This window comes from Dermacentor variabilis, chromosome 2 (genome assembly GCF_050947875.1).
Source record: "Dermacentor variabilis isolate Ectoservices chromosome 2, ASM5094787v1, whole genome shotgun sequence".
Lineage (NCBI taxonomy): Eukaryota > Metazoa > Arthropoda > Arachnida > Ixodida > Ixodidae > Dermacentor > Dermacentor variabilis.
In genome coordinates this window covers 121,192,414-121,219,480 of record NC_134569.1, presented here as the reverse complement: position 1 = coordinate 121,219,480, position 27,067 = coordinate 121,192,414, and the positions used below count along the sequence as shown (strand labels likewise).

Sequence of the window (27,067 nt, the reverse complement as noted above, 5' to 3'; positions counted from 1 at the left end):
CTCTCTGCGGTAAGGTACCCGAGAGGTTCAACAATTCTCAACACGGGAACGGAAATGAGGGGGGACGGCAGGGGGGGGGGGGGGGCGACTCCAGACTTTGTCAAATTCTGCCATATTGTGAAACCATTGGAACACGCAGCCAGAGTTTCTATTATAATATCCCACAGGAGCAGGCTCTCTCTCTCTCTCTCTTTATCAAGAATGGAAGAAAGATAAAATTGTGGCGTTGTTACTTCGAATCTGCTATTGGCCATGATAAATGTTATTATCTTTACGCCCGCATCGACGATGCACTTCAAAGTGTGCATCGCGAAAAAAATTGGTTTATAACAAACGCAGACACGTAAATACCAATGACGGGACACTGCAGCATTAGACGCGGCTTCGTAACAGCGTGGATCTTTAATATCGTTGTTCACGGAAATTCTATGTGCTTGCCGATCTGCTTGTGTTTATCGAAGCTCATTCGCATTCACAGAAAAATGTCATCACTCGCTGATATAAAGAATGAAGTTAGCTTCGGCCACTTGAATCGCGCTGACTATCAATGGGGTCATCAAATACGCCCGTGCCCTCCGGTATCGTACACTCAAACCATGCTAACAATGCACTGACGGGGAAAAAAAAAAAAGAGGGAGACAGAGAGAGAGAAACGATGCCCGAGCATTCAATACACGTTGGCGACGTACGGTATAGTTTAGCGAGCTGCAGCTGCGCTCTGCAAGTCATGACAACGAAAATTCCTTTTTTTTTGTATCGTCAAGCAGCAAGATGCCATTTGTTTTTCTGTGTTTATAATTGTACGGAGCTCTGCCAGGTGCGTATTTTTAATTCAGAAAGCGAAATACGCACTCACCAGAGCACTTCTCCGCCCAGCTTAAGGCGACACCTGCGGAAAAAGGAGTTTCTTTTTTTTTTCTTTTAGTCCTTTTTCTATAATAAAATGGGAAATATCTGCAGGAAACCTATCGCCAAGAGAGTGGGCTGACTTCTCCGTAGAAAAAGCAAGAAACAACAACGAAAGAAAGAAGACAAAAAAAGAACAAAGGTTCACACTCGGCAGTAGCGGGGCAGAGCTTGTGACAAGGATAATTGTAGACGGTGCGGTAGATGGTTTGCATTCATGACATCGTGGCCGCCATCTTTGGATAGTAGCACGTCGAGAAGATGCGTTAACAAGAAATGCTACGGGACGGCAGGCACCGAGCGACAAATCGATATCAGTGATAATCCGGTGAAAACAGGCATCTTAAAAAGCGAGACAATGTACGCGCGATAATATGGGATGCTGACGTCACTGTGTCCGCCATGTTTGGGTGCAACCATCATTAGAAGCTGCGTCCGTGACGTCACGTGAAAACTGTTTGTTCAAAACGCAAAGAGCATACGTGCCTGTATGGCGGAACAACTGTAGTGTTATTGAAGAAACATAATTTGTTATGGGCGGTGACCAAAAAAAAAAAAAAATTGAATTACGAGGTAAGTCTGGTGCAGATTTGTTTGCGGATGGCCAGTGAACTTTATCTTAGTCAGTAATAGATGTTTCGCGCCATGGGCACAAAACTCAACAAATCACATACATTAAAACTGCACTTAATTCTTATAGCTGAAGCTTTGCCTTGTTGCTTTTGCACCTTTTATAGTGTTCGGAGCTATCAAGATTATTGTGCTGCCAGTGCGCCGACACAGCATTAACCCAGACGATATGACGTGCCAAGGCTCCATTGCGCTGACATTTACTCGCGTTGAAAAATATTTCTTTGTGCTGTAAAGGTATCGCTCGCCGCGGTGAAACTGAATGAATAGGGTCGTTTTGCAGCAGTAAGCTTTCCGAAGTCGTTTAGCTAACTTGCTCTATCATCAGCTCGTTACTGGTCCTTAAGGACGTCAAAGTGGAACGAAGCATATTGAAGGATATAGAACGAAGAAATCACCCACGCTTTGTTGCCCTGCAAAGTGCCCGTTGTGGTGAAAATAGAAGGCACTGGCGATTGCTCGAATGTCGACATGCTCATGTGCTTAGTCCTGTAATGGCCAACCTATCGGTTTTGCTATGCGCTGTTCGGTACCTCAAAATTCTGATTTAAGCCCGGGAAGCTAACCGCATAGCACATTGCAGTGCTTTGGTTACGCTGTAGCGAGTTTTTAGTTAATTTAGCAAACCAATAATGAATTAAGTATATACTAATGTTTCTACTCTAATCTTTCATCGTGTTTTGTTTTATTTTTTGCTCAAGTGCACTTTTCATTGGCAGAAATAAAGGTAAAAATGGTGTTCTAATCTTGCGTTACGTAAAAATGTTTTTGAGCATTGCAGGTTTAGACTTAGGTTGCATGCACTTTAATGGCCCACAGTTGATCAAAGCTTTTCCGGAGTCCTCCACTACGGTGTCGACTTCGCAGCTTCGCGATGGAAAACTAATTTAATTAACTAGTACATAGCGTTAGTACGCGCTGTTCGAGTAATGCTGTAGTCGAGAGCTTGGCGTCGGGCGATATCGGTGTCACATGGATACACTGGAACTTCATTGAAATCCATAACCGTTGAACTTTATGAGCTCGTAGGCGCAGATTGAAACTATAGCAATCATCTGTGACACAATGCTGGGAGTTCCAATACGTCGGCGACTCCAGTGCACATCATAAGTTGTTGAGCTTTCTATTTCCCTAAATATTTTCTTACCCTTTCTTTTTTTCTTAGTGCAGTGTAGCCAATGGGGCTCAATTCTGATTAACTATAATCCCTTTAATATTCTCTCTCTCCCTGCCTCCGGCCAGCTGAACTGCAAATTATTCATATCTGCGCCTGGCTTCGACTGTTATTCGACGCGAACAGCCTTCACAATGAACAGGCCGTGGTGGTATATAGTGCATAATGAGCATAGAATCCGCGATTGTGACTCGGCCATAGCTGCCGAACACTGAATTTATAATGTAGAGTTAAACATGTACAATAATTTAAGCAACACTGTTAAGTCCGAGTGCTCAATATATACTTTTCAAAGCGAAGCTTTGTTTGCGAAACCTCAGACTTTCCTAACAATGGCTGTTGGCTGAGTGATCGAGAGCTGCTATTGCTGTCCTGCCGAATATATATATATATATATATATATATATATATATATATATATATATATATATATATATATATATATATATATATATATATATCTGTGTGTGTGTGTGTGTGTGTGTGTGTGTGTGTGTGTGTGTGTGTGTGTGTGTGTGTGTGTGTGTGTGTGTGTGTGTGTGTGTGTGTGGCGCGTGTGCGCGCGCGTGCGTGCGTGTGCGTGCGTGTGCACAGAGGTTATATAGAGGCGTTCACGAAGCGGCTCGTATAAAGCTTGTATGCCCCGACCACGTATGTCGAGCTCCGAAATTGAGATCGTTGACAAAACGTCGCAAAAGCATTCATTTTTTATTTTAACAAGTATCGCGTAAACGTGATGTTGTCGATTTCGATCACGCTTTCATCTTAGTGGTGCGACGTCTACGCGACACTATGATGCAAGGAAGACTGAGATCAGCAAGAAAGTGGCAAATAGGCAAAAAAAAAGATGATGTTATTCATAGAGGTAAGAGGGAGCATAGACCGTTGCGAATATTTGTTTAAGGGCGAAGTGACGCCCTCCGATGGTGCAATGTATGTATAACTTATGTAATAAGTTATGCATACGTAATGTAACATCCCTTATGTAATACCCCGACAGCGGTCCTTAAGGGAAAATAAATTATTATTATTATTATTATTATTATTATTATTATTATTATTATTATTATTATTATTATTATTATTATTATTATTTTTTTTTTATTATTATTATTATTATTGGCGCGATGAACGCCAAGCTAACTTGCACTGCAAGTGGCAGGAGTGCGTACTATACGTTTCATCTTTTCACGCATACCACGCGCAGCTTAGTCCGGACAAAAAAAAAGAAAGAAGACGGAGAAATGCCAGAAAAGCTCGCAAACAACCGCCTTGTCTGGTACATGAGCAGAAGCGAGTGCGAGAAACTAATTTCGTTCAGAGACACACACGGCTGCTGCAGCGCGTTTGGCAATTCCGGCTCCGAGACAATCACGACTCTAACGGCCGCGCATGCCTGTACACGTACTTACAAGGCAGGCAATACGGCCACCGCCGAGTAACTGGCAAACGCCTCGGCCGCCTCGCTTCATCATCGCATTCAGGAGCCTCCGGAGACCCGACGGCCAATTCGCAAACTGCGCGCGGACGCAGAAAAACAACGGCGCACAAAAGGAGAGAATGGAGAGGCAGTTAATTAAGCGCCGGTCTGGGTAGAGGGAGTCACAAAGGAGTTCTCGCGTTCTGCGGAAGACGAAGCCGATGGAAATTGGCCATTAAATGGGGCCGAAACGCGAAAAAAAGAAAAAAGAAAAGGAAAGCAGCGGAGCTGGGTCCGAGGGCGAGGAGAAAGAGAGGGAGATCAACAAGAGGAGGAGAGCCGTGTTTTATGCAGGAGCAAATATTTATGTTTTTTGGCTCCGGTCGCTAATTGGAAGCTAGCGTTTCTAATGGCTTCGGCGCACCCCTTGCGCGGTTGAGTTGACTTGGCGGCGCGCCATCGCGCGAGCGGTGAAGGAGGTATGTATACTTGCGTACGTGTCTGCGTGCGTGTGGGAGGTAGTGCGCGTGCAGACGAAGGAGGCGGTGTGGTGGGATGCGGCGCGCATAGCCCGATGTCGCAGTCTCCGAGATTGATGAAAAGAGAGAGAGGAAGAACGCCCGTCGTCTCCTTTCGGCTCATGACGTACTCTGATCAGTTATCCGGACCTGACATTGGGAACGAAGTCACATTCGCAGCTGGTGCGAAATGCTATTCGCGCATTAATTATATATATATATATATATATATATATATATATATATATATATATATATATATATATATATATATATATATATATATATATATATATATATATATATATATATATATATATATATATAATTTCTAATCCCGCTTTTTCTGATACTCTCAGTGTACGGTACCAAACAAGACGTTCGTTGCTTGTTTTTTCTCTCTCTTGCACTCCCGTGAATATTGTTCTGTACCACGTGGTTTGGGCCCTCAATATGGTGCCGCGATCGAATAGCAGGGAAGGTGAGAGGGGCGCTTTCGTCATTAGGGCGAGGAACGCGAGCCGTTGTTTTCCTTAAATAAACGAACTTACAATGGCCGCACGAAGGCGCCCCCTTTACGTGGGTGAGCGAACGAAATCGTTGGTTCCCACCACTGTAACAGCGACTGTCACAAACAGCGATCGAGCCTCTTGGTGCAACACGGCAGACACGTATGAAACTTCCGCAAGAAACGCAAACCGCGTTAATCGTGAAGTCAGTGGAAATGGTTCTATAAAATACTCCAGCCTTCGTGTGAATAGAATATCTATAACCCTGTTCCTCGGTGTCACCAATCTTTGCATGACCATTGCTGAAGACCATAGGTCACAAATAAGACTTTGACCTACTGGAATGCGCCTTCTAATGATTTGCACGCATCACACGCGGCCTAAAGGTGTGCTTTTACCATTCGTTATCTCGGCTAGAGCCATTACACATTCCACCCGCTTACAGCTACGTCATTGTTAAGCACGTACAAGGATCTAAGTTTAAATACAACAGGCATATTGTTATTGTCGGTTGCTTTACCTGCCTCCTCGTGATTTCTTTCTTTTTTTCACCTGCATATTCCTCTCTTCAATTGTCACTGTGAAGTGCTCGAACTTTTCAGCTCAAGGCGTTTTACTTTACTTGTCCATTGTGATTACTCAGAATTTGAATTATCGTGTTAACCCTTTCTAGCCCACAAGTATGTACAGGAAACCGAATATCTCTCTAGCTCTCCCCAAATAAAACAATGTCATCCGCGCACGTTAAATCCGAAAGACTCTCCTCCACCCCAGCCGTTATTTTCCTCCTGCCTTCTCTGAGGAACCACGGAGCAACCACGGCGGAGGTGAAGCAAGCACTCCGCCAATAATAATAATAATAATAATAATAATAATAATAATAATAATAATAATAATAATAATAATAATAATAATAATAATAATAATAATAATAATAATAATAATAATAATAATAATAATAATAATAATAATAATAATAATAATAATAATGATAATAATAATAATAAATCAGTAGGCATTGTTTCAAGTCGATGGGTAAACTGGAACTGCTTGCGAACATTGCATGCACTCGCGAACTGGAGGCGTTGCCACATGCGCAAAGGACAAGATGTATGCATGCACAACCATACACCCTTGACTCGCAAGAGAACAATGGCACCGACTGTGGGGACGTCTGTGCCGTACGTAAGAATGGAAGAGGGAATTGTGATCCACTGTGCATATATCTCCAGCACTACCACGTGTGATATCGAGAAGTTAATGACCACGTACTTTACATGGGTTAACCGTGATAAAACTACCCATGTGATCATGGTTGGAGACTTGATGTGGACATTTAAAAAACCAGACACGAGATGTTTCACTCAGTTCGTGCTAAACGAGTTTGGTTTGCAGAGCCACAGCAATCCAAGTCACTCAGCTACTCAACAATGGTCGTGTGTCGATTTAACTTTTGCCAAGATTCTGTATAATGTTGTAACCGAACAAATGAGTGCATATCACAGTAATCACACAGCTATCGTAACTAGCATTGCCAAATGATGAAAATAAATACGCGTACCCTTTGTCTAACCCTGCGTGATGTATGACAGCTCCGCCGTTTATCCCCCGTCACAGAGTAGAATCGCTCCTCAAATTTTTTTGTTGTCGATATACATCATCCACGAGGGCTACTTATAATTGTCTGTCCGTTTCGCCATACGCACTGTGTGATTGCAAACAAGCTACCATCTATGCGGCTGCGGATTCTAAAATCCCCGCGTAGCTCCACCAGCATCTTCTTACTTTGTTTTGGGGCGCAAAACATTGATTTTATGATTTGCGTTCTTATTAACCTTTATGCTTCAAATGATGCTGCAAGGTACCTGTAACGTTTAACGCGAACCATATCTAATCACTCTCGTAAATTAAGCTCATTCTACTTTGTGGCGGTTTTTGTAGAATTTGGTTGTGCTGATTAATTTCTTTCCAATTACCGTGACAATGCGCCTTTTCTCTTTAGGCGCCGGGTGGCCCTACAGGCAGCGCCACTGTCTTATACAACATAAACTGCCTCAGTTTCAGCCCCCATATGTATACACTGGAAACTGTTTACTCAACCTAGCTTTGCTTTTATGTTCGGTGCTCAAGTCGGGCGCAAGCACTTAATGGAATCATCAGACTCGCACAAGTTCCGAGATATCCCTTCCAAACGTTCAGAAAAATGCATTGCCGTTCAGTTAATCAGTTCCCCGAAGCCTCCGTCACGCAGTCCTAAGCAAAACTAAGCGAAGCATCAATTCTATGACAGAGTTTAGGACGACTGCTACTGCTATTCTCAGGATTCCTACTTAGTCAGTATGCCTATAGAGAACTAACCAGCCGCAGTTCCACAGTAGTTAATGCATATGTACGCCTTAAAGCAACTCTTTCGAAGGCTAATTATTCAGTTTTAATGATTCACTCCATGAAAGCTTATTGCACAGCTACTTCTGCTGTCGTTGCACGTTAACAAAAAAGAAATAAAACAGAAGTTATCTCCATTTCGCTGTCTTCCAAATTTCTGGCTTTGGAGCACATGGCAGATCAGGGGATCTGCCCTTTCGAGCAGTTGCGGCTTGTCCCAAAGTATGCTTTCCCAAGGTTTTTCAGAAGGCTCGGCATTTCGAATAATATACTTCGATGGAGGGCACTATCTCGAAACAGTTAGGATTCGACAGACTGTAACCCCCGTATTCAGAAATGCGCTTTAACTTGTAGCCCTTGCTTGACTTGGTTAAGTTCCGATGTAAATTAGTCAGTAACGCCTGACGGGAACGCGTCGAAGGAAACGCATCGAGCGTCTTGGGCAACTTCATGCCAGGCGTCATCAATATCACGTCAACCACGCGCTGCAAGGCGCATTTCTGAATTCGGGAGTAAGTAATTTAATAGACTCGACGGCATCTCCAAGCATCTGTCGCTTATAATTTTATCCCCTCCCGGCGCTCGGTTCACCTACACGTCAAATGCTCTCGGGTGGCTCTGGATTCCTGGCATTTCGTACCCCCGCGGCGCGGGAGTGACGTCATAGGCGCAGGCCTTGCATGCTACGCCTCCGTAACGGCGCGGTAAGCGCGCGCATAAAACAGCATGTAATTGGACCTCGTTGCCGGTCTCTTACAGCACGTTACTTTGTGCGCGAAAGCAACGACGGGCGATAAAATCTCTTCTTGAAATGGACGTATAAAGGCTGCGAAAGCGTTCGAGGAAAGTTAACAAGTACACTTGATGTCAGCAGCGCGAAGAAGCACGCGAACGAGCCACGGCCGTTGCACCGTGGCACGCGCTGGTGCCATAAAACTTTTTTTGCAGTACCTTGCAGTAATCCAATTTGGTGTGGTAAGAGCTGCGGGGACCATTAAAACAAGTAGGAGGAAGGGCACCGCTCTCTCTTCGCACCCCACTACTCCACCATACCGCATACCTATCTCTATTGGGAGGTTCCCGCCAAAGCATCTATGCCCTCTGTATCACTGAAACTAAAACCACGCAGTGCTGCGCGAAAGCTTTCGCCAGCCGGTCAAGCAAACGACCTTATTTCTGGACGCCGGGTTCGTCAACGTTGCGCGCAAGAGCACCCGGCCGCCCCGTGGTATACTTTGAAGAACGAAATAAGCAGACCGACCGGCGTGCAACAAGTGCCTCGAGACACCTAATCGTCGAACCCGCGTGCGCTGGCTTTGAACACGTGGTGGCTCTGCACGCAGTATGCCGTCGTCGCAGTGTGAACAAGCATTACGTTCCTCTATATACGTGCTAGTGTTGTTGCCCTCAGCATGTGTCGCTGCTTACCACTGCACGGATTTAGTGGGCCCGGCCATCGGGAACATGAAGGAGAGGGAGGAGAGAGAGGGAGAGGGGCATGGCCATACAAGGTAGAGGGTGGCCGAAGCATCCTGGCAGGAGGGTTCTTCATTCCAGTAATGAGCAACACCCGATCCCCCCTCCTCCCCCCCAGCCGAGGTGGCTCTCATTAAAGCTGGCACAATAAACGCGCCCCCTGGCGTCGTTAACCGCGCCGACACGCCGCGAGCCGAGGGCCAGGGTCGCGCCGAGTGATTATTACGCCGAACGCCATCGCCCAGCGACGGCGCGTATTCATTAAACATCTTCGCGGCTCCGGGTGCGCTTTCGTGCGTCTGTTCGTGCATCGCCTCTGTCGTGTGTGCGAGCTCTCGTCTGTAATAAGTGTGCGATGCGTGTGCGTATACGCATCGTTTGTTCGTGCGTGCGTGCCACCCCTCACTCGGGAGCAGCTGCCAGCGGCCTATAGACCTCTCCTCCCGCTTGGAAAACCTAATTAAACCGCATTAATTTCGCGCGACTGAGAGACGCCCACCGATTTCGTCTGTTTCACCGCGCGTCTCGCAATTGATACCCCCTGAGCGGCTCCGCTTCCCGGCGTGATAATATAACAACAATAAACAAGTGGCAAAAGCTGCGTACATAGGCAGCTGCTGGAAGCACGCGGGGTTAGTGCGCGCTCTCGCTTATACATCATGCGAGCAGGCACGATGCACGGAGGAGCGCGGTGTAAGCTCTGATGATTGATGCGACTACAGGCCAGAACCTTTGTTGCCCGCGGTGTGTGAAATGCGAGTTTATTCACGAGTGCGAGGGGGTTGTGTGCTGCGAGAAGACGCGGCGCATATATGGACGAAGTGCTGCTTTGACTCATGTGTTCAATAGCCTTATAGCGACATTGTTCTTGTTATTTTGCTTATTTATTTACGAAAAAGCCTGGAATGAAATGAATAATCGCGAACCTGTGAAGAAATGTGACTCGCGACATTTTGCGGATTAAAAATGGTATCAGCTCTCTGCGATATACATTCCACCGAGTCATCTATAGCTGCGTGTCGTATCGTATTCCAGCCTCGGTAATACGTATGGACTCCTCGCATCTTGTGTGCATTGTTGTGCTCGTATGTTTCTTGGTTTCCGAAGTTCGCGTTATCTCAGCGGTCGCATCATCTGCGGGCATTCCTGCCGCCTCTGTATGACGACAAGCAGTTAAAAGTCGTCTAAGCTCACGGCATTTATCGTCGGTGTACTGCCGAAGCTGGGAGGGCTTTCGACGAAGGAGCTTTAAGTAAAAAACGAGGAGCAAGCGTGCTACGTCAGCGAATGTTGTAAAGATTAGGAAATACTTAATGAGAAGAGGAAGTTTATAAGAAGCAACCAGAAGAAACGGTCAGATGCGTTCCTATTGCAAGGCAACGCCGTATTAAAGGCAAACATTCAAGATATCTGCAAGAATTAAGAAACCTACGATAGCGAGCATGTTGCATAGCATGACAGCATATGCTATGACAGTCCTGCTACCTGGTGGTTAGGACGTGCATTATGTGAGATGCAAATTCCGGTTGCACAAGGAATCGAAGCTATTCGCCGAAAAGCACGTGATTGCTTGAGAATATGCGATAAGACTTGCCATGAGCCTGAAAAACGAAGCGAATGCTCTCAGCATATAGGGAAGGCAACATAAGGAGATACAACACCAGTATATCTATTGAAAGCGTGTTTGCATATTTCAGAATGCAGATATGAAGAAGAAAAAATTGTTCTGAGACCCTCTGTATATTTTTGCACGCAAGATTTCAGGATCTCACGCGTGAAGCTAACATGAGAAATGTTATCCCCTTAACTAACCGACAACAAAACTTTAGCCGGAAAGATGGAGTTACAGATAGCATGAGCCTGCTATCTATATAGTCGTGTGTATATAAGTTGTCTTTATAAGTGTATATAAGGTGTCACCGCGAAACCGGTGACACCGTCATTCTCAATTCAAAAAGTTGCTCTCCCCGGGCGCGATTTCTCGCATTTCTCACGTGCAATTTCTTCCCATAATTTCAGCTAATGCACATAAAATTATTACGTTTAGTCTTCTGCAGCCATAAAACAAACGAAGGTTAAGACAAAGGAAATTACATTGTACACTAGCCTAGTGCTCTGCCTGTATATTGTCGCCCTTTTGTGGGCACGAAAGATTTATTTTACGGACAGGCGCTTTCCATACGGTAATGCGGCCGGGCTAAAGTTCTCTAATGGGAGGGGGGGGGGATTATAAGACGTGCACGCCTAAACAAGTTCGCTCATGATTCCGCACAGGTAGCATGCAGTGCAGAGTCGCATAGTGAGTACACTTAGCAACGAGACACTAAAAGGGAAAAACTAAATCAATCCAATCTGATAAATTATTCTTCCAAACTCTATCTTCGATCGTCGCGCCGTAAGAGACCGATTATCAGAAGATAATGACAGTCAAAGTTCCATTTTTATTTTAATTCTACCCCGTAATCCCGACGCAGTCACGTCAGTGTGAGGTTTCGATTTTCAAAGCATAACTTTAGTATTTGGGTCGTCTCAGCAAAAGTTTTCGAAACGTATCGCTAATTTCAGTCCCTGGCTCTTTTAGTACGTACACAATGTTGTCCGTCTTTATCGATAAGAAGTCAACTTGTAGGCCAACGCCTACACAATGCCTGTGCACTCTTCTTTGTGCCGTTATGTTATACTAAGCCAGAAATTCCCATCGTCAAGCCCAGCGTGCCCAGCGTGACGTCAAAATTCCGCGTATACTCGGGAGCATCGCCATTACAGATTCTATGGCAGTCCGGCCAGGTAGCAAGGCCATCGTCGTGGATTGGAGTGCACAGGCCTTGTATCTATAGGTGGCGGTGACTAGGCCCGGGTCGAAGATGTTGAGTTCCATAACGTCATTGCGATTTGCTGTAGAAACTTCAAGGCCAGGTCACCGCTCTTCTTACGGTAATTCTTGTGTTTTTCTGGCTTTTCGAGGGCTTGTCTCACGGAAAAGAGAGAGCTTTTTTTCTTTCTTTTTGTACAAGGGTAGTTGCACTATGGCAGCTCAAATTCTCTTTCTCTGCTGTGTCCCTTTAAAGTTTGCTGCTTATTACGGCTTATACGTATACTTGCAAATGATGGCAATGAAGCGTTTCACTTGGAGCTCGGGAATATTGACTGCGTGTAACAAAATGGCCAGTCTGTGCGAGAAGGGGTATATACGTGCCCACGCACTGCGGCAGTGAAAGGAGCGGAATTTTGCAACGATCTCGGCGATAAGCCTATCAGCGAATGACGAGAGGGAAATTAGCGTCGCAAGCCCGGATAACACGCGAACAGGTAATGAAGAGAGAATGTTGCGTCGTTTCCTATCTAAGTGCAATATTAACGCGCCAATTAAGGACGCGCGCCAGTCAATGGTTGCATTCTCTCAATGAACGCCGAACAGAGCTCGTGAAAACGCATAACAAAGGCACAAATGTATAAGAGAAACAAGATCACGTATGTGTGTGTGTGTGTGTATGTATATATATATATATATATATATATATATATATGTGCGTGTGTGTGTGTGTGTGTGTGTGTGTGTGTGTGTGTGTGTGTGTGTGTGTGTGTGTGTGTGTGTGTGTGTGTACTTGCAGAGCGCGCGGCAATTACTTTTCCTCTCGTGTCGCGTCCGTGTACACAAAGTATTAACAAAGGCGCACAGCTCGCTCGCGGCGCTCGCCCGAACAGCAGTGCCCGCATTATGCTCGCGACCGCGCGGTCTCCATGCACAGATGTTTGCGACGTCTCCTCAGCGCGAGTGGGGCGCATATACGCTGCGGCTTTCGCTGAGCACGCTGTGCGTGCACCTGTGCGCGCGCGCGCGCGTCGGCGTCGAAAGTGACGCCGCGCGTCGCTGTGAGCGGGTCTGCACGCGCTTATGCGACGAGCCTCCTCGGACGTTGAAAAAAGCCAATTTCGCCAATTAGCGCGCACTGCAGGCGGCGGCGCGCTCTGTCGAACGAGCCGCGCTAACCGTGTAGCGTGTACACCGAGCTGCGGCGGCCGGCGGGGCGCAGGAGGATGAGTCCGGAAACACGCCACTTCGGAAAACCTGACTGGCCTCCGTTGGCTTCCGAAGGTGAGCCCCGTCACTTCCGTCTTCGCTGCGAGGCTAACGCGTTTTGTTTTTTTTTGTCGGCGCGTCTCCTGGCGACGTATTGCGAGAGTCCTTTAGGGAACTCCGTTGTCGCTGTCCGGATGGTTGCGCCGTTTTCTGCAGCGTTAGTCGAAGCGCGTGCCGTTGTGCTCGCAGTGTGGGTCCGTCGTTACCGCTTTGGTTATGGAATTAAGTGTTTACTTTGTCCACTATGTGTAGCCGAGATACGCGGGGCGAGCAGTTTATCTTCACAGCGAGTCCAGTTATGACAGAATTACTTCCGGAAAGCACTTGGACGTTTAGATTTAGATATGATAGAATGATCTAAAGCGAAGTGGTCAGTCAGCAAAGCAAGAAGGAAATTGAATTCATCGTCGGGTCAATTATGTTGCGCCAGGGCAAAGACAACTGGAAGAGCAAATGGCCATCTTTGCCGCGAGATATGACTGACGAATTAATGATGCATACCGTGCCTAAATCAATTATTTTGCTGCTTTTTGCTGTGGTTATCTACAATCTAGAGTTTATTTTTTTTTTATCTTGTGGGGTCAGGTGAGCGACAGTGGTGAAATCACAAGACTTTTTATATGCGGAAGGTGGCTGATGCGGATTGTCATCTTTCGTGCTGGTTTGCTTCTGGGCAAACTTAGCATGCAAAAAAAAAATTATGGGGTTTTACGTGCCAAAACCACCTTGTGATTATGAGGCACGCCGTAGTGGAGGACTCCGGAAATTTCGACCACCTGGGGTTCTTTAACGTGCACCTAAATCTAAGTACACGGGTGTTTTCGCATTTCGCCCCCATCGAAATGCGGCCGCCGTGGCCGGGATTCGATCCCGCGACCTCGTGTTCAGCAGCCCAACACCATAGCCACTGAGCAACCACGGCGGGTAAACTTAGCATGCAAGCTTTTGCTGCTCTTGTATTGAACAAAACGTTTTGTCAGTCAATCTAAATGCTCATTTTGGAAATGTACTCAGGTAAATCGCGAAGTTACACCTTCTGTGACTTTACCCGAGAAAATACTTAGCCCTTTCTGATAATTTGAGCTAGCGAATTATAACTGTCTATACTTGCGCAGAATAGTTAAATAAACGTTGTACGCGGGAAAACAGTAATAACATGCCAAATTTGCGGAACCCAATTGCGACATGGTAGGGGCGGACGTATCGAGTGGATGGTCACGGGTTTAGAAGGCAGATAAGCTTAGAGTCTGCTCCATTAGCTGAGTTCCGATAGTCGATGTCGATGGCTTAATAGACAGCTAAGCGGACAACGAGCATGTAGAAGTCTCTTTTCAACATCGAAGTAAAGAACGATGACGGCTACTCTGCTGCCCAAACGCGATAGCGAGGCTGAGCAGAATACTTGCAAACTAGACGGGAAGATCCTCCGCACACCAGAAAATTTAGTACTCAGCGCGCTTTTTTATGCACTCATTGTAAGATATAAGTTATATCTTCCATGGCTTCGCACACGCAAAATGATAAAGTACAGTGGCAACATATGTTTTCCTTAGTTTTCTTTTTCTTTTCTTTCTTAAATTTTTTTGTTGGCGGGAAGTTTCGTGAAGTCGCTGCAGGACATATTTCAAATTTGCTCGAAGCTATCTTCTTGGTAATCAAATTAGGCCAGCTATAGTGCTCGACCGAATTGAAACGCAGCCATTATTTGGCAAACGTACTCGCGGATGTAACTTCTTTTTCATTATCTCTCGGCTGATCGTCCGTTGCAAGGACGTACATGTACTGTACGAGAGTCCAGGAACTTTTATTCCAGCGGACCTGTTATTCAAGCATTTCCAAGGTTTGTACAAATCCGCCATGGTGGCATCGCGCTTCGATGCCGCACCCTCGGGAACAGGATCGAATTCAGACCACGGCGGCGGCATTTCGATGGGGGTGAAATGCAGAAACGCCGGTGTACCGTACATATGGCGCACGTTAAAGAATCCCAGGTGGTCAAAATTAACCCGGAGTTCCTCACTGCGGCCTGCCTTATAATCAGAATGTGATTTTGGCACGTAAAACAGCAGAATTTAATTTTTTTGTAAGGTTTGTGCAGTGAAACATTACACATTATAGCATAAAGGATTTCGACCGTGCATACCTCGTAAGGCTTTGTTGCTCTTCTGTACACGTACTGAGAACATAACATCTTTTTGGAAAGGAAGTCGAGTCGTTCCAGGTGTCCAGGTGTTCCAGGCCATGCCAGCAACAAGCAGGCTCGAAGACTAAGCGTATTGTGTATACCTATGACGGCTCACATGAATAAGCTCAACGCGAAACCACAAAACGGAGCAAATAGGATTCACAACATCTGCACGGTGTACCAATGCTATTGTGGCAACTCTAAGTATTGAAAATATCTGGAGCTTCATTATAGGCCGAGTCTCTGCGAGAAAGATCGTTTGGCGATTGAGTGAGAGCTTTGCAATGCACCACCAGTCGGCACGAACGCAGGAACATCGATTACTAACTCTGTGAATTCATGCTAGCGTTCAAATAGAAAGCGTCACACGTTCAAGCGAAGATTGCCCATAAAAGTATCGTCAGGCTTGTGGCATCTTTTATCGAATCGCACGAGCATGTATAATAACAATATCTCACTGAAGATGTGTGTGCGTGTTTCGGGATACCACCCAATCTGCCGTTGCATGGGCGGGTTTTACAGTGAAGCTGTATATGGCTAACCGATTCGTTCGTCCATCTGTCGCCTGTACGCCGAAAACTCCTCCGGGGCAACCCCATGCGCATACGCGAAAAAAAAAAAAGAAGAGTAAGAGAGACGAGCGATTGGCTGCGCCTGTAGTGACGTTGTTGCTCTCCGTCACAGCCGAGTGCGCGCGCAGCAGTTTCACTCCGGCTCCGAAATGAGTAGGCCACGCGTCATACGTAAAACCCACCCCGCCGTGGTTGCTCAGTGGCTATGGTGTTGGGCTGCTGAGCACGAGGTCGCGGGATCGAATCCCGGCGACGGCGGCCGCATTTCGATGGGGGCGAAATGCGAAAACGCCCGTGTGCTTAGATTTAGGTGCACGTTAAAGAACCCCAGGTGGTCGAAATTTCGGGAGTCCTCCACTCGGCGTGCCTCATAATCAGAAAGTGGTTTTGGCACGTAAAACCCCAAATATTATTATTATGCTAAATACTCGGTTCTTAACTGCTTTCAAGTCTGAAGCAATTTTTCCCTTTGGCGCGTCGTACATTCATACCGTTCTAATTGAACAGATTTTAGAGCGGCGCGCGTTATGCAACGAAATGCCATCAGTTAGAAATGTCTTAAGTTCTTAGAAACGACGTTTTCATCTCGCTTGCAGCCGCTCTTTAGCGAGATTGCAAAATGAGTAATTGCGCCATTCTTATGGCGTGAAAATTCACGCTATATAGCCGTGTGTGTCGTGTACCTCCGTAGATAACATGGAAGAACCGTTTGCTTTGATACTCATGCTGCTTCCTCATAGTATTATGCCATGCTTGCACTGAATGTTCTCAAAAGCAGCGATGGGCAATGTATTATATGATGTAGAAGGTTCCTTCGTCTCTGTTGCTCCGATAGCTTACTGGTATCTTATCTGATCACTCATTGTAGTGCATTTCATATATTATCTGAATTGCCGCACTTTCGTTATACAATGCATCCGTCTCGCAGAAGCTATTGAATATCGTCGCACTAACTTCACATCGCACTTTCTTTCTTTTTTTCTCAACTGTCTTTTTGGCTTAGGATGACAGCGTCAGCACACGTGGCTGACGCACCCCCGCGTACCCCCGTGTGCATTGGGCAGACGTTAAAGAACCCCATGGGTGGTCAAAGTTTAATCCAGAGTCGCCCACTATAAGGCCTGCCTGCGTATCAGATCGTGGTTTTGCCACGTAGTTTTGCTGAACTAAAGCTGCTCCATTTGTCGTGCGCCCGAACCCCGGTTTGGTCGCCAAGTGGCTGACGAGGTTCGTGTCGCTTAAGGCTTTGCCTTTGAATGCCCCCAATATGTACGGAGAGGAGTTCTGTTCACGTTGCTTTGCTTGCGTCTTATTTACCGTCCAATTTACGCCATGCGTGCCCGAAGTGTACAATCAGTTCTCTCCTCAATCAACTCTCTCTTTATTTATTTTTCAATTTAGATTTGTCTTAAGGCGCAATGTTTGGTGCTTATTATATATGTGCGCTGTAAGGCTGATGTTGTGGATGAATTAAAGCAGCGCTTTGTGGTGTCCGTTGTTACGGGTCCAGCGATCATAGCTGGCCGTGGCAGTGCAGCACAGTCCAATAATTGTGGCTCTGTGCTGTCGGTGAATGCACTGGCGTCTTATTTAGCATGGCCAGCTCCAAATTTGACATTTCTGTGTCTTTCAAAATTTTTGTCATGATGCGGGAATAAATTGAAACTAGTTTTTGTCCTTAATAGTGCTGGATAAACATCACGCAATACGCTTCGTAGTTCAGAAGTAGTTGTTCTCGGAGGCGATTCGGCGAATGTTCGTAAAAAGTTCGCGGTGTCCAACCTTGGTTTATGTTTTAACTTGTTTTTAAACCTTTTGCTTGCAATTTGTACCCTTTGGGTTCCAGGCAGCTTCAAGGATTACGGCAAATGTAGCCTATGATTTAGAAACGCAATGCGGTAATCAAGTACAAACATCACACATTTTTAGTCATTAGTTAAAGCTTTAGCATCTACACATCAAGTTAAATGACGCTAGCAATGTGCTGAATAGCGCCTAATTGACTGGGGTATACCTCTTGATAACAATTTTGTGTCTTACTTTTCGCAAGGAGCTGACGCTGCCTGAACCTTCATTAAACCTCTGAGAAATTCCGGATGAATGTTTTAACAATGAAGAGGTACAATGTTGACACGTGTACTGATTTATCCTTTTTTCGATGGCTGCACTTCCCCCGCTAACTAATGTTATCGCTCGCCGAAAGACTCGCCAGCATTATTTGAAACACTCGAATGTTATCATTGATACTATCTGTTGCGTACGTTCACGTCGAGCCTTACGTAATCAGCAAACATTCGGTTGGGGCTTGTTAGTACACAGTATTTTTAAAGTAAAAAAATTCAGTGCAGACACACTGGACAACCACCAGGAAGAGACGAGACAAGCACTAGCACGACAACGCCAGCGCTTGTCTTATCTCTTCTTTGTGGGCTGTCCTGGGTGGTTGCGCTGAATTTTTCCAACTTACGTAATCAGATTGAATGTGCGACACGTATTGTGTTGTAGTATTTTCTGGGAGGCGCGCGGGAACTAGCGATTACGCTGGAACCTTTGAGGACTCGTCTATAAAAGCCGACGCGCTTGACCCGAAGATCCCATTTTCGACGATCGCCGCTATCGTTGTGCTTGAGCGTTGCGTGTGTTTGCTGGGCACAAGTTCGCCCAACAAAGAGATAAATTTGTAACTCCCAGTTTTGAAACTGTGAAACCCTCACCGTCACTACATTGTGACAATATTTTAATTTGTGCGTCAGAAGTCCGATTCGAAGTTGTAAAATCTTCAAATCGCGATATTGCGTTATATATTCTTGTCGAGTGATGTATAATATTTTTTTTATTGAAATGAATATTAGGAGAGGTTGGCGCGGCACCGGCTACTCCGTGTCACTTGGCAAAGGAAAGAAATTTGTGTAAAAAGGGAGAATACAGTGACACAGTAAATGACACGCAGTAGAACAAATAAAAACTATACAGTCCAACAGTACATGAATCGCAAAGTTTCGTGCATGAGTTCAGTTCACATGCGCATATATAAAATCAGATATCTTGAAAAGCCAAAACACATAACACATGCTATTACACTGCAAGTACAGAACAAAATTATACACATTCCGTAAACAAATACGATCACCACATAAATCAACTTTGAACCCAGGACAACGTTTATGTTACTCATTTACCGTATTAGGATCGCCTGAAACTTAATATTTCCCCAAGATGTTGGTGTCGTCTAAAAGAACTTTTTCGAAGCAAGACGCGCTCTTTTCACAAGGCTCGCAGTTGGCCTTTCTTTCTTGTTTGTTAGTTTTGCAATGAAACAATACTTTATTACATTAAACTGAGGTCGACTTCTTTCCGCACATGTATTTTTTCCATTGTCGCATAAAAATTTTGACACAAATCTACAGAGTAAAAAAGGCATGGCATGACGCCGCACGATTTGTTCTTATCTATATTCACGCCAAGCTGTCTTTACATTCGAGCAATTCATTGGGTCCGTTTTCACGACGCGTCGGCTGCAAGCCTTCAGCTGCGTCGTTTAGACCACGTTCGCCATTAAATAAACCGAAAGAGCTCCGGAAACTGGTTTGCGCAAAACATTTGCTGGCAGAGCATAACGTTCAACAGTGCACCGAGCTGAAAGGATGAAATATACAGAGCCACATTACAAGCATTGCATTTGTGCACGCTCAAAAGCAGTTTTAGTACATTATTCGTGTTTTGTAGCAAGCATTCGGATGTATATATACTTTATTAACGGAAGCCTGAACATTAACCCTTTCGCGTCCGCTCTTGTTTGCAGCGGTTAGAAAAAACAAGTGCACGTGGCCTCACTTACAGGGGGTCGTGGGTCGTTGAGTCAATTAAACGCCCGAGGTACAGCGACTGCGTACCAGCCCTTTGTGTCCTGCGTTTTCCACGTATAAGCCCGATGCCTATCAATAAAACACTCAAAAGGAAAGAAAAGATCGGCGCTCCGTTTCCGGTGGCCTGTTGACGCGCAATGTCGTAGCGCTGTTTTTCGAAAGTTCTGGTTTAACCCCAGCGCGACAGCTGCGTGGTAACAGCCGTAATGAAAGAAATCCTGAACTTGCGTTAAGTTAATATAAAATCAATTTTTTTTGCACGCGGATCGCACACGACGAACATTGACACGCCGTAAAGCTGCTCTTTGGACTGGAACGATCGTTGGAGTGAGAAGCCGCGCCGTATCTCCGTATACTGTAGACGCGGCGGCTCAGTGCAAACTATTCTGAAGTGCAACATTCATTCAATCGCGCATGTGGTTTCGTGTTTCAAGATGTCTAGCGCGCCAGGTAAGCCGAATTAGTTATTTATTTTCTTTTTATGCATTTTTAATATTTCAAATGCTTGTTTCGTTTCTTTATTTTATGCAAATCAAGAGTATGCATGTCATTAACAGAGAAACGGCGTAACACGCACAGAGCAAGCGAGTAGGAGGCAGGTTGACTTTGGCTGCGGAAAGACGCAAGCTTTGGACAGGAAGCAATGTGTCGCCTGTACCTTGTCAGTCATCTTGTAGTTCGCTGTCGCAGCTTAGCGTCTTTCTTACTGCAGTTTTATTTTTTATTTTTTGTAGTCGTGCAGCAAGAGAGAGAGGGAGAGATAAAAGGAAGGCAAGGATCTTAACCAGTCAAGAGTCTGGTTAGCTACCCAGGCCAAGCCGCAAGTATCCTAGCAACGATTCATGCTTGGTACCAGACTGGCAACTGTAGCTTTAACGTATACAGTGCATGCTTGCCTTGGAAGGAAGGATGCAGCAATGATACAATAGTTCCTGGAGTTTTACGGCTCAAATTTGTGCCTTGAAGAGGGTCGCCAGAATTTATTGTAGACTCTGGATTGTTTTTTTTAGGGCTCCTTTCACATGCGCACGTACGTGTCCGTACCCTGCAGTGCTGTCTTTATTATATATATATATATCATGAGAAGCCAACAAACACTGACACCAAGGACAACATAGGGGAAATTACTTGTGCTTAATAAGTGAAATAATGTAACGATAAATGAATAAACATTAAAGTGGATGAAAAAACAACTTGCGGCAGGTGGGAACAGAACCCACAACCTTCGCATTTCGCGTGCGATGCTCTACCAATTGAGCTACCGCGGCGGCGTTTCCCCATCCATCCGTGTTTGTTGGCCTTCTCATGATATGACTTATAAAAATCGGGCTCCTTGTTTAACCCCCTTTCATCTCGTTTATTACATAACGAAGGTCTCGAATCCGGCAACATTGATGCCTTCAGGTAGCATATGTGGGTTTACTGACCAGTTGCCTTCACCCAAAAAGATCACGTTCTCATGACGCCTGCAGCAAAAAGGACGTTCCACGTCCGCCGCCAAGGTATGTGAGTGGTGGCGCTGGCTAACACTCCCAATGTTCTACTAGTACACATAAATACCCAAGAAAGTGGATGGGGAAACGCCGTCGCGGTAGCTCAATTGGTAGAGCATCGCACGCGAAATGCGAAGGTTGCGGGTTCGGTTCCCACCTGCGTCAAGTTGTTTTTTCATCCACTTTAATTTCCATGTATTTATCGTTACATTATATCATTTATTAAGCACAAGTAATTTCTCCTATGTTGTCCTTGGTGTCAGTGTTTGTTGGCTTCTCATGATATGACTTATAAAAATCAGGCCTCTCGGTTAACCCCCTTTCTTCTAGTTTATATATATATATATATATATATATATATATATATATATATATATATATAATGTGTGTGTGTGTGTGTGTGTGTTTTACTCATGTAAGCTGTTTCGTCCTGTCTGAGGGTCGTACTACTATTAAAAAACAATTAAAATAGTTCTGTTGCTGAGGTGTAACGCGTTAATGCTCCGTGCAAGATTGCTGTGCCAGCCATTAGAGAGCGCTCACAGACTCGGCAATGAGCTACAAATGAGGCGCTGTAGTCGAAAAAACGCTAAATATAGCGCTATCCTTCGCAAACCCCTCACGCGCACTTTGCTGCGGCATCCCGGAAAGCGGTGGCTCTCACGGTTGCTGAACGTATTGAGTTGTCTTCTATAGCGTTACTATAAGCGTGTTCTGGCGTTTTCTGACGTTTCTCGGGCCATTGCAAGGCGGTTCTGCTCTTATTAACGCGGTAGCCTCCGCTCCCGTTGCCTGATATTTTACAGCGTTCGCTCTTAAGCGTTATTCCAGTGGCTGGCTTGTGTGCCTTATTTCAGTCTGGAAGGGCAACCCGGCACATACCCAAATACAGCTTCACCTTTCATCGCAGCCCTTAAGTGCTCGCCGTGACATTAACGTTTTATCACTATTTTATCGATTAATTCGCACAGCTGATCTATCCATATCGAATTTGAAGGAAGCATCCTGGACATCACGAAGGCTGCTCAATCATTTCAGTTACACCCGAATTTATGGCACGGCACACGCTTTCAAATTTTGAGCTCTTCCTCGTGCTGTCCGTCTATGGAATGCTCTCCCCGGATAACATTGCTTTCCACTCCAGCCATGACACATTTCGCAGTCGACTGGTCGAACACTTCGCCGTGTGAACCTTCTAGTCCTTCTGTGTCTTCATTTTTCCATGTGTCTTTATTCTTCCTCTGTAGCTTACTGTCCCACAATTAAGTATCTTAACTGATTTCTAGTGCGTCAATTCCAAGTGGGTTTTATGTTCATTCTTTATTTTTCCGAACAAATCTCGTGTGAGTTCACACGTTTTTCATAATCTGTGAATCGGCAAGCTGTCGTCACGACAGAGTTTATTGTCGTCACGAGGCACGACGCCTCTGATTTTATGCATTATATCTGCGGCGACGCTCGCGTGAGATAGTTATATGCCGAATCTATAGTCTAGAGTTGGTGTCCAGTCTCGGATTGTAACCTGTGTCAGGTCTTGAAAAGAGAATGCGCTGTGCCGAGCGAGGCTTGCTTTTTTTTGCTAAATCTGTTCCTATGACCTATAGCGTCGAAGTACTGAGTGCATGCATGGCAACTCGCTAAAGTTTGTTTCCTTGTCTTTTTGGTTGTTCAGCTTAGGTCAGAATGTAATTACACATACTAGCACACGCATACTAAATGCATGTGCTAGGTCATCAAAATGAAGCAATAATTATTACTGCAACGTGTGGGGACATATAAACAAAAATCAAGGGACCCTCTTCATATGCCACAGCGCCTGGTTGTTCTGCAGGAAGAAAGGTACAGAGACGTGGCGAGTTCAGGTAGAAAGAAATGAAGGAAGGACGGCAAAGTTAAAAACACGAGAGGCTTTAAAAACTGAAACAAAAATATGAGGGCGAATACAGCATGGCAGTGAAAATAGAAAAAAAAAAGATGATAATGAGAAAAACAAAAAGAAATAAAGCAACAGTCGAGAAAAAAATAACAAGTCCGAGGCTCCCATGGTCACCTGCTGCACAAACAGCCTAATTACAAGAAAGAAAAATGCGTTGCAAGTGCCAAGTAAGCTGTATTTATCAAAGACGCGATAAAACTGGTCGCGTAGATACACGGTCGCTGGAATACAAATATTCATGAAGGTTTGTACGGGGCAGACCAAACAGACGATATTGGCTCATGCACATATGTTCACAGTATGTAAGGCGCTGATTAGGTCTTACGTTCACAGAGGGAAAAGCATCACAGAAGATCATTAGAAATTATTTGTATGCAGTCAAGATATCTGCAAAACATCTTGAAGGTTATTATATTATTTTTCTTAGAATAACCTGTACTTTCTTAATTAACTCTATCAGCCATGTAGCAGGTTCTTTCTTCTGCGTTAGTTAATTGCATGTTTCTCGGTATCAGCGCGTTCAATTTGCCGTCGTTTCGGGTGGACTTACAGTTCGAGAAAGGAGAGAAAAGGGGGGAGAGACTTGAGCGAAGCCGTAAGGAGCTCGAGGCCCCGCTGAGTGCAAGGCTCGTTAACAAGAGACGTCGATGAACGTTGCTATGCGGCGTGAGTGTTATTCGTGCCGATTCGCCGGTACACGTCGCGCTATTGCCGAGCAGGCAATGCTCTTCTGCGCTATCCCCTTATCCCTTGGTAATAGACATTTCAAGCGCGAGCATGTCTCCGAGTTTCTCATTGTTCTTTGCTCTCAGCTATATGTACCTCTATGAGGCTTCGAACGGGCTAAATTGAGTATACTTGTTCAGTGCATTGTGAATCTAACAAGATTCCTCGAGTGACGTCTTTTTGCTTTTGCTCTCCCTGACGGAGTATGTGGATGTGTGTGTGTTTGTGCGTGCCCGATGGCAGCACAAACGGTGAGTCAGATTGAGTGCGGCTTACGCAAGTGCTGCTCTTGTTGCACAGTACTCAACTCGTTTATCGCTCGGGCCTTGTAGGGACAATGAGGCACGCTCAGTGATAGATCCTGCTGCTCGACGATTGCGCTCAGTCGGCCAGATCTGCCAGAGGGGCCAAACAAGTGTTCTGCCAAACAAGTGTTCACGCATTCTTTGACTTGCAACAAGGTTTGTCAGCGAAGGGCTTAGCAAGATGCATGTACTCCTGCACAGCGCGGTCGGTTCTCGCGGCAATACATAACACGCAGTTGTATGACTGACGCGAGGGCTAATAAACAAACCCTTAATCATCAATATGATCTATAGGAGGCGCAGGCTTCCAAGAAAACAAAATTATCGGGGGTTGACTGCCAATATTTTTGAATGATTAGCATGAGCTGCGCGTTGGCTGATGACGACGTCAGCGAAGATGTCGCCTTTGGGAGGGCGACACAGTACGCATCATCTGCCGTTTTCCTACCGCTGCGCGTGAGGCATTTACGCTTCATCTTTATTTTAATGTAGTTTTTCTTTCGGCTTCAGCCGTTCAGTGTATCCTCCAACATCGTCTCAAGCAGGTCATATTTAGAACGCCTAGCCCTGAGAAATGGTATAGAAATAGACAACGCACGCAGCTGGAGCGTTAAAAGCAATAAAACAATTGTGTTTATGTGCACGTGTTTTAGCTCGTTTATTTTAGGCGTGATACAGGTCGTCGCAGTCGCCGTGTCGGAGCGCCACAGTCAGGAGCTGCGCCTTTGTCCAATCCGCTCATCTTCTGCAGAGCCGTGGTGAATCCAGAAGTAAGATGGAAGGAAGGATGCTCCGGCATAATGTCACGTGCAATGCATCTACACTGGAATATCGTTGATACGACCTTCCCGGGAACAGGGAAATAAAACGCATCATCCGTGTGTCGCATTATCTAAAGCAAGCTCCAAAAAAGTACGAAAGCAGGCGTACTCGGTGACAAACTCAATAGCAAAGGTTCGTGTGGCGTCGAGTTATACTGCTCCGCATAACATGTTAGGCAGGACAGCATCACTCGACGCTTAACATGTTGCAACACTCGACGTCACACGAACCGCAGCCAACGCACTTTTATTCAGCAACGCTGAAGTAGCTCGTCAGTTTGCAGTGAACTTTCTTATTTTCAGTGCCCGTAAAAAAGTTCTTCTGGAATTTAAAAAGAGAGAGGGAGAGAGAAGTCTCCACTTCCTCATTCAACTGAGCAGTGGCGTACCACCAGTCGATGCTGCCGCACTGCCGCCCCTATCTCCCATCCCCAGTGTAGGGTAGCACACCGCAGACTGATATCTGGTTAACCTCCCTGCCTTTCCTTTTTATCTCCCCTTCCCCTACCACCGGTGTCGACCCGCGCGCGTTCTTCCTCCAGTGTGGCGGGCGTAGCCAACACCACCTAGATAGCACAAGGCCCTTTCACACCGATCCACGATGTCGTGCTAGTGGGCCGACTGCCGTAGAATCTAATGGGGATGCTCTCGAGTAGGCAACAGTGATTTTGATGATGTCACCACTCTCGTCACGCCAGCCGTGGCAATGAAAATTCTGGGCCAGTAGCAAGACGTGGTGAACAGGCATCGTGCTATCTATGTGATGTTGGCTTAACACGATCTTCTTGGGTCGTTGAAATGGTATTTAAGCTAGCACACTGGAATATAAAGCTGTGTGTTTTATAAATACCCGCAAAAACCCACTTCTGCAATCGTATTATCCAATTTCAGGTGAGAACGCGATGGCAATAACCGTGTGAAAACATTGCTCCTATGAGACGGTGGCCGGAAGAAGGGGAGGGGGGGGGGGGTGACGTCGAACGCAGTATTTTGAAAAACGTATTATGAAGAATCGTATCAACTAGCTTCTACTGCACTACGTACATATGATACCATAAACCGCAGATGCTTGAAGATTTTTCTCCCTTTTTTTTAAATTAATAAACGTCTCTTTCTCTTATTGTTAACGTTGTTGCGTTAACGATGCGAATGGAGACGGCATTGTCGCGCCCTGCGCAACCGATAACCTCGAGCGAAGCAGCTACGAAACTCGGTTTCTCTATAATTTCGAAATTTCTTAGAAATGTTTTCGCTTTGCTCATATAACAATGGAGAAAGGACGGCCGACTAAGAGCCAAAGAGCAGAAGCTCGAGTGCGCCTGAGACGCAGCAAAAGATAAATACACGGCTAGGAATAATAAACGAAACCAACAATGTGATACGTTCGTATATTTAACTCGATTGACGCAGCAGCCGAAAACATAAAGATTCACTTATACAAGTTTAAATTGTTTGAAGATCTGAAAACAGTATGAGCAAATCGAAAAATTTTCGCATATGAGACGAAATAAATGAAAAAATACAAAATAGGAAGTCTGGCAGCTACAACCTTCACAAAAAGGAAGCCCTTTACAGCGAAAATTGCAAAATGTAGCTTGAATTGTTTTCTTTGTTTTAGTTATAGGGTGAATACGTATATTACTGTTACTTGTATCGCGCGTACTTAAAATAGTTTGTACCAGGAATTGCGCAATTCGCTTACCAGAGTACCGATATGAGAAACCGGCCACTTCTCTGCGCATGTAGTTGTAACAAACTTTTTCTTCTGGTGTTCTGCAGCAAGTGATTAAAAAAAAAAAAAAACTGAGTCCTTGGTAATGGTGAAAATTCAGTGTAGTACAGTAGTCGATATTCCAATATAATGGTAATACACGAATAATGCTATATTGACCGAAAATGCTTTAGTGCGTGCTCACTAATGTGCCTGGCTTCTTTCTTTGGCGCAATACTACAGAAGTCTATTAAGGCGAGTTTTCGTTGTCTTGCCCCGGATCAGGTGAGATTGCCAGATGCTATGATAAATTGCTAGCTGCGGTCGGGCAGGAAAATTATTATACACGTATT

The 27,067-nt window shown here is 45.3% G+C and overlaps 1 protein-coding gene across 4 annotated transcripts in view; it reads left to right on the top strand.

The window, feature by feature from the left end:
* Positions 1-27,067, top strand: part of LOC142572640 (uncharacterized) — a 177,079-nt gene that overhangs the window by 82,186 nt on the left and 67,826 nt on the right. The window contains exon 1 of one of the 4 annotated variants that reach the window (XM_075681898.1): positions 12,777-13,114. The exons of the other annotated variants lie outside the window; for them this stretch is intronic. Within the exon in view, the coding sequence (XP_075538013.1) occupies positions 13,057-13,114 (58 nt within the window). The 5' untranslated portion in view covers positions 12,777-13,056. Of the gene's footprint in view, positions 1-12,776; positions 13,115-27,067 lie in introns of those variants that run through there. 4 annotated transcript variants of the gene reach the window in all.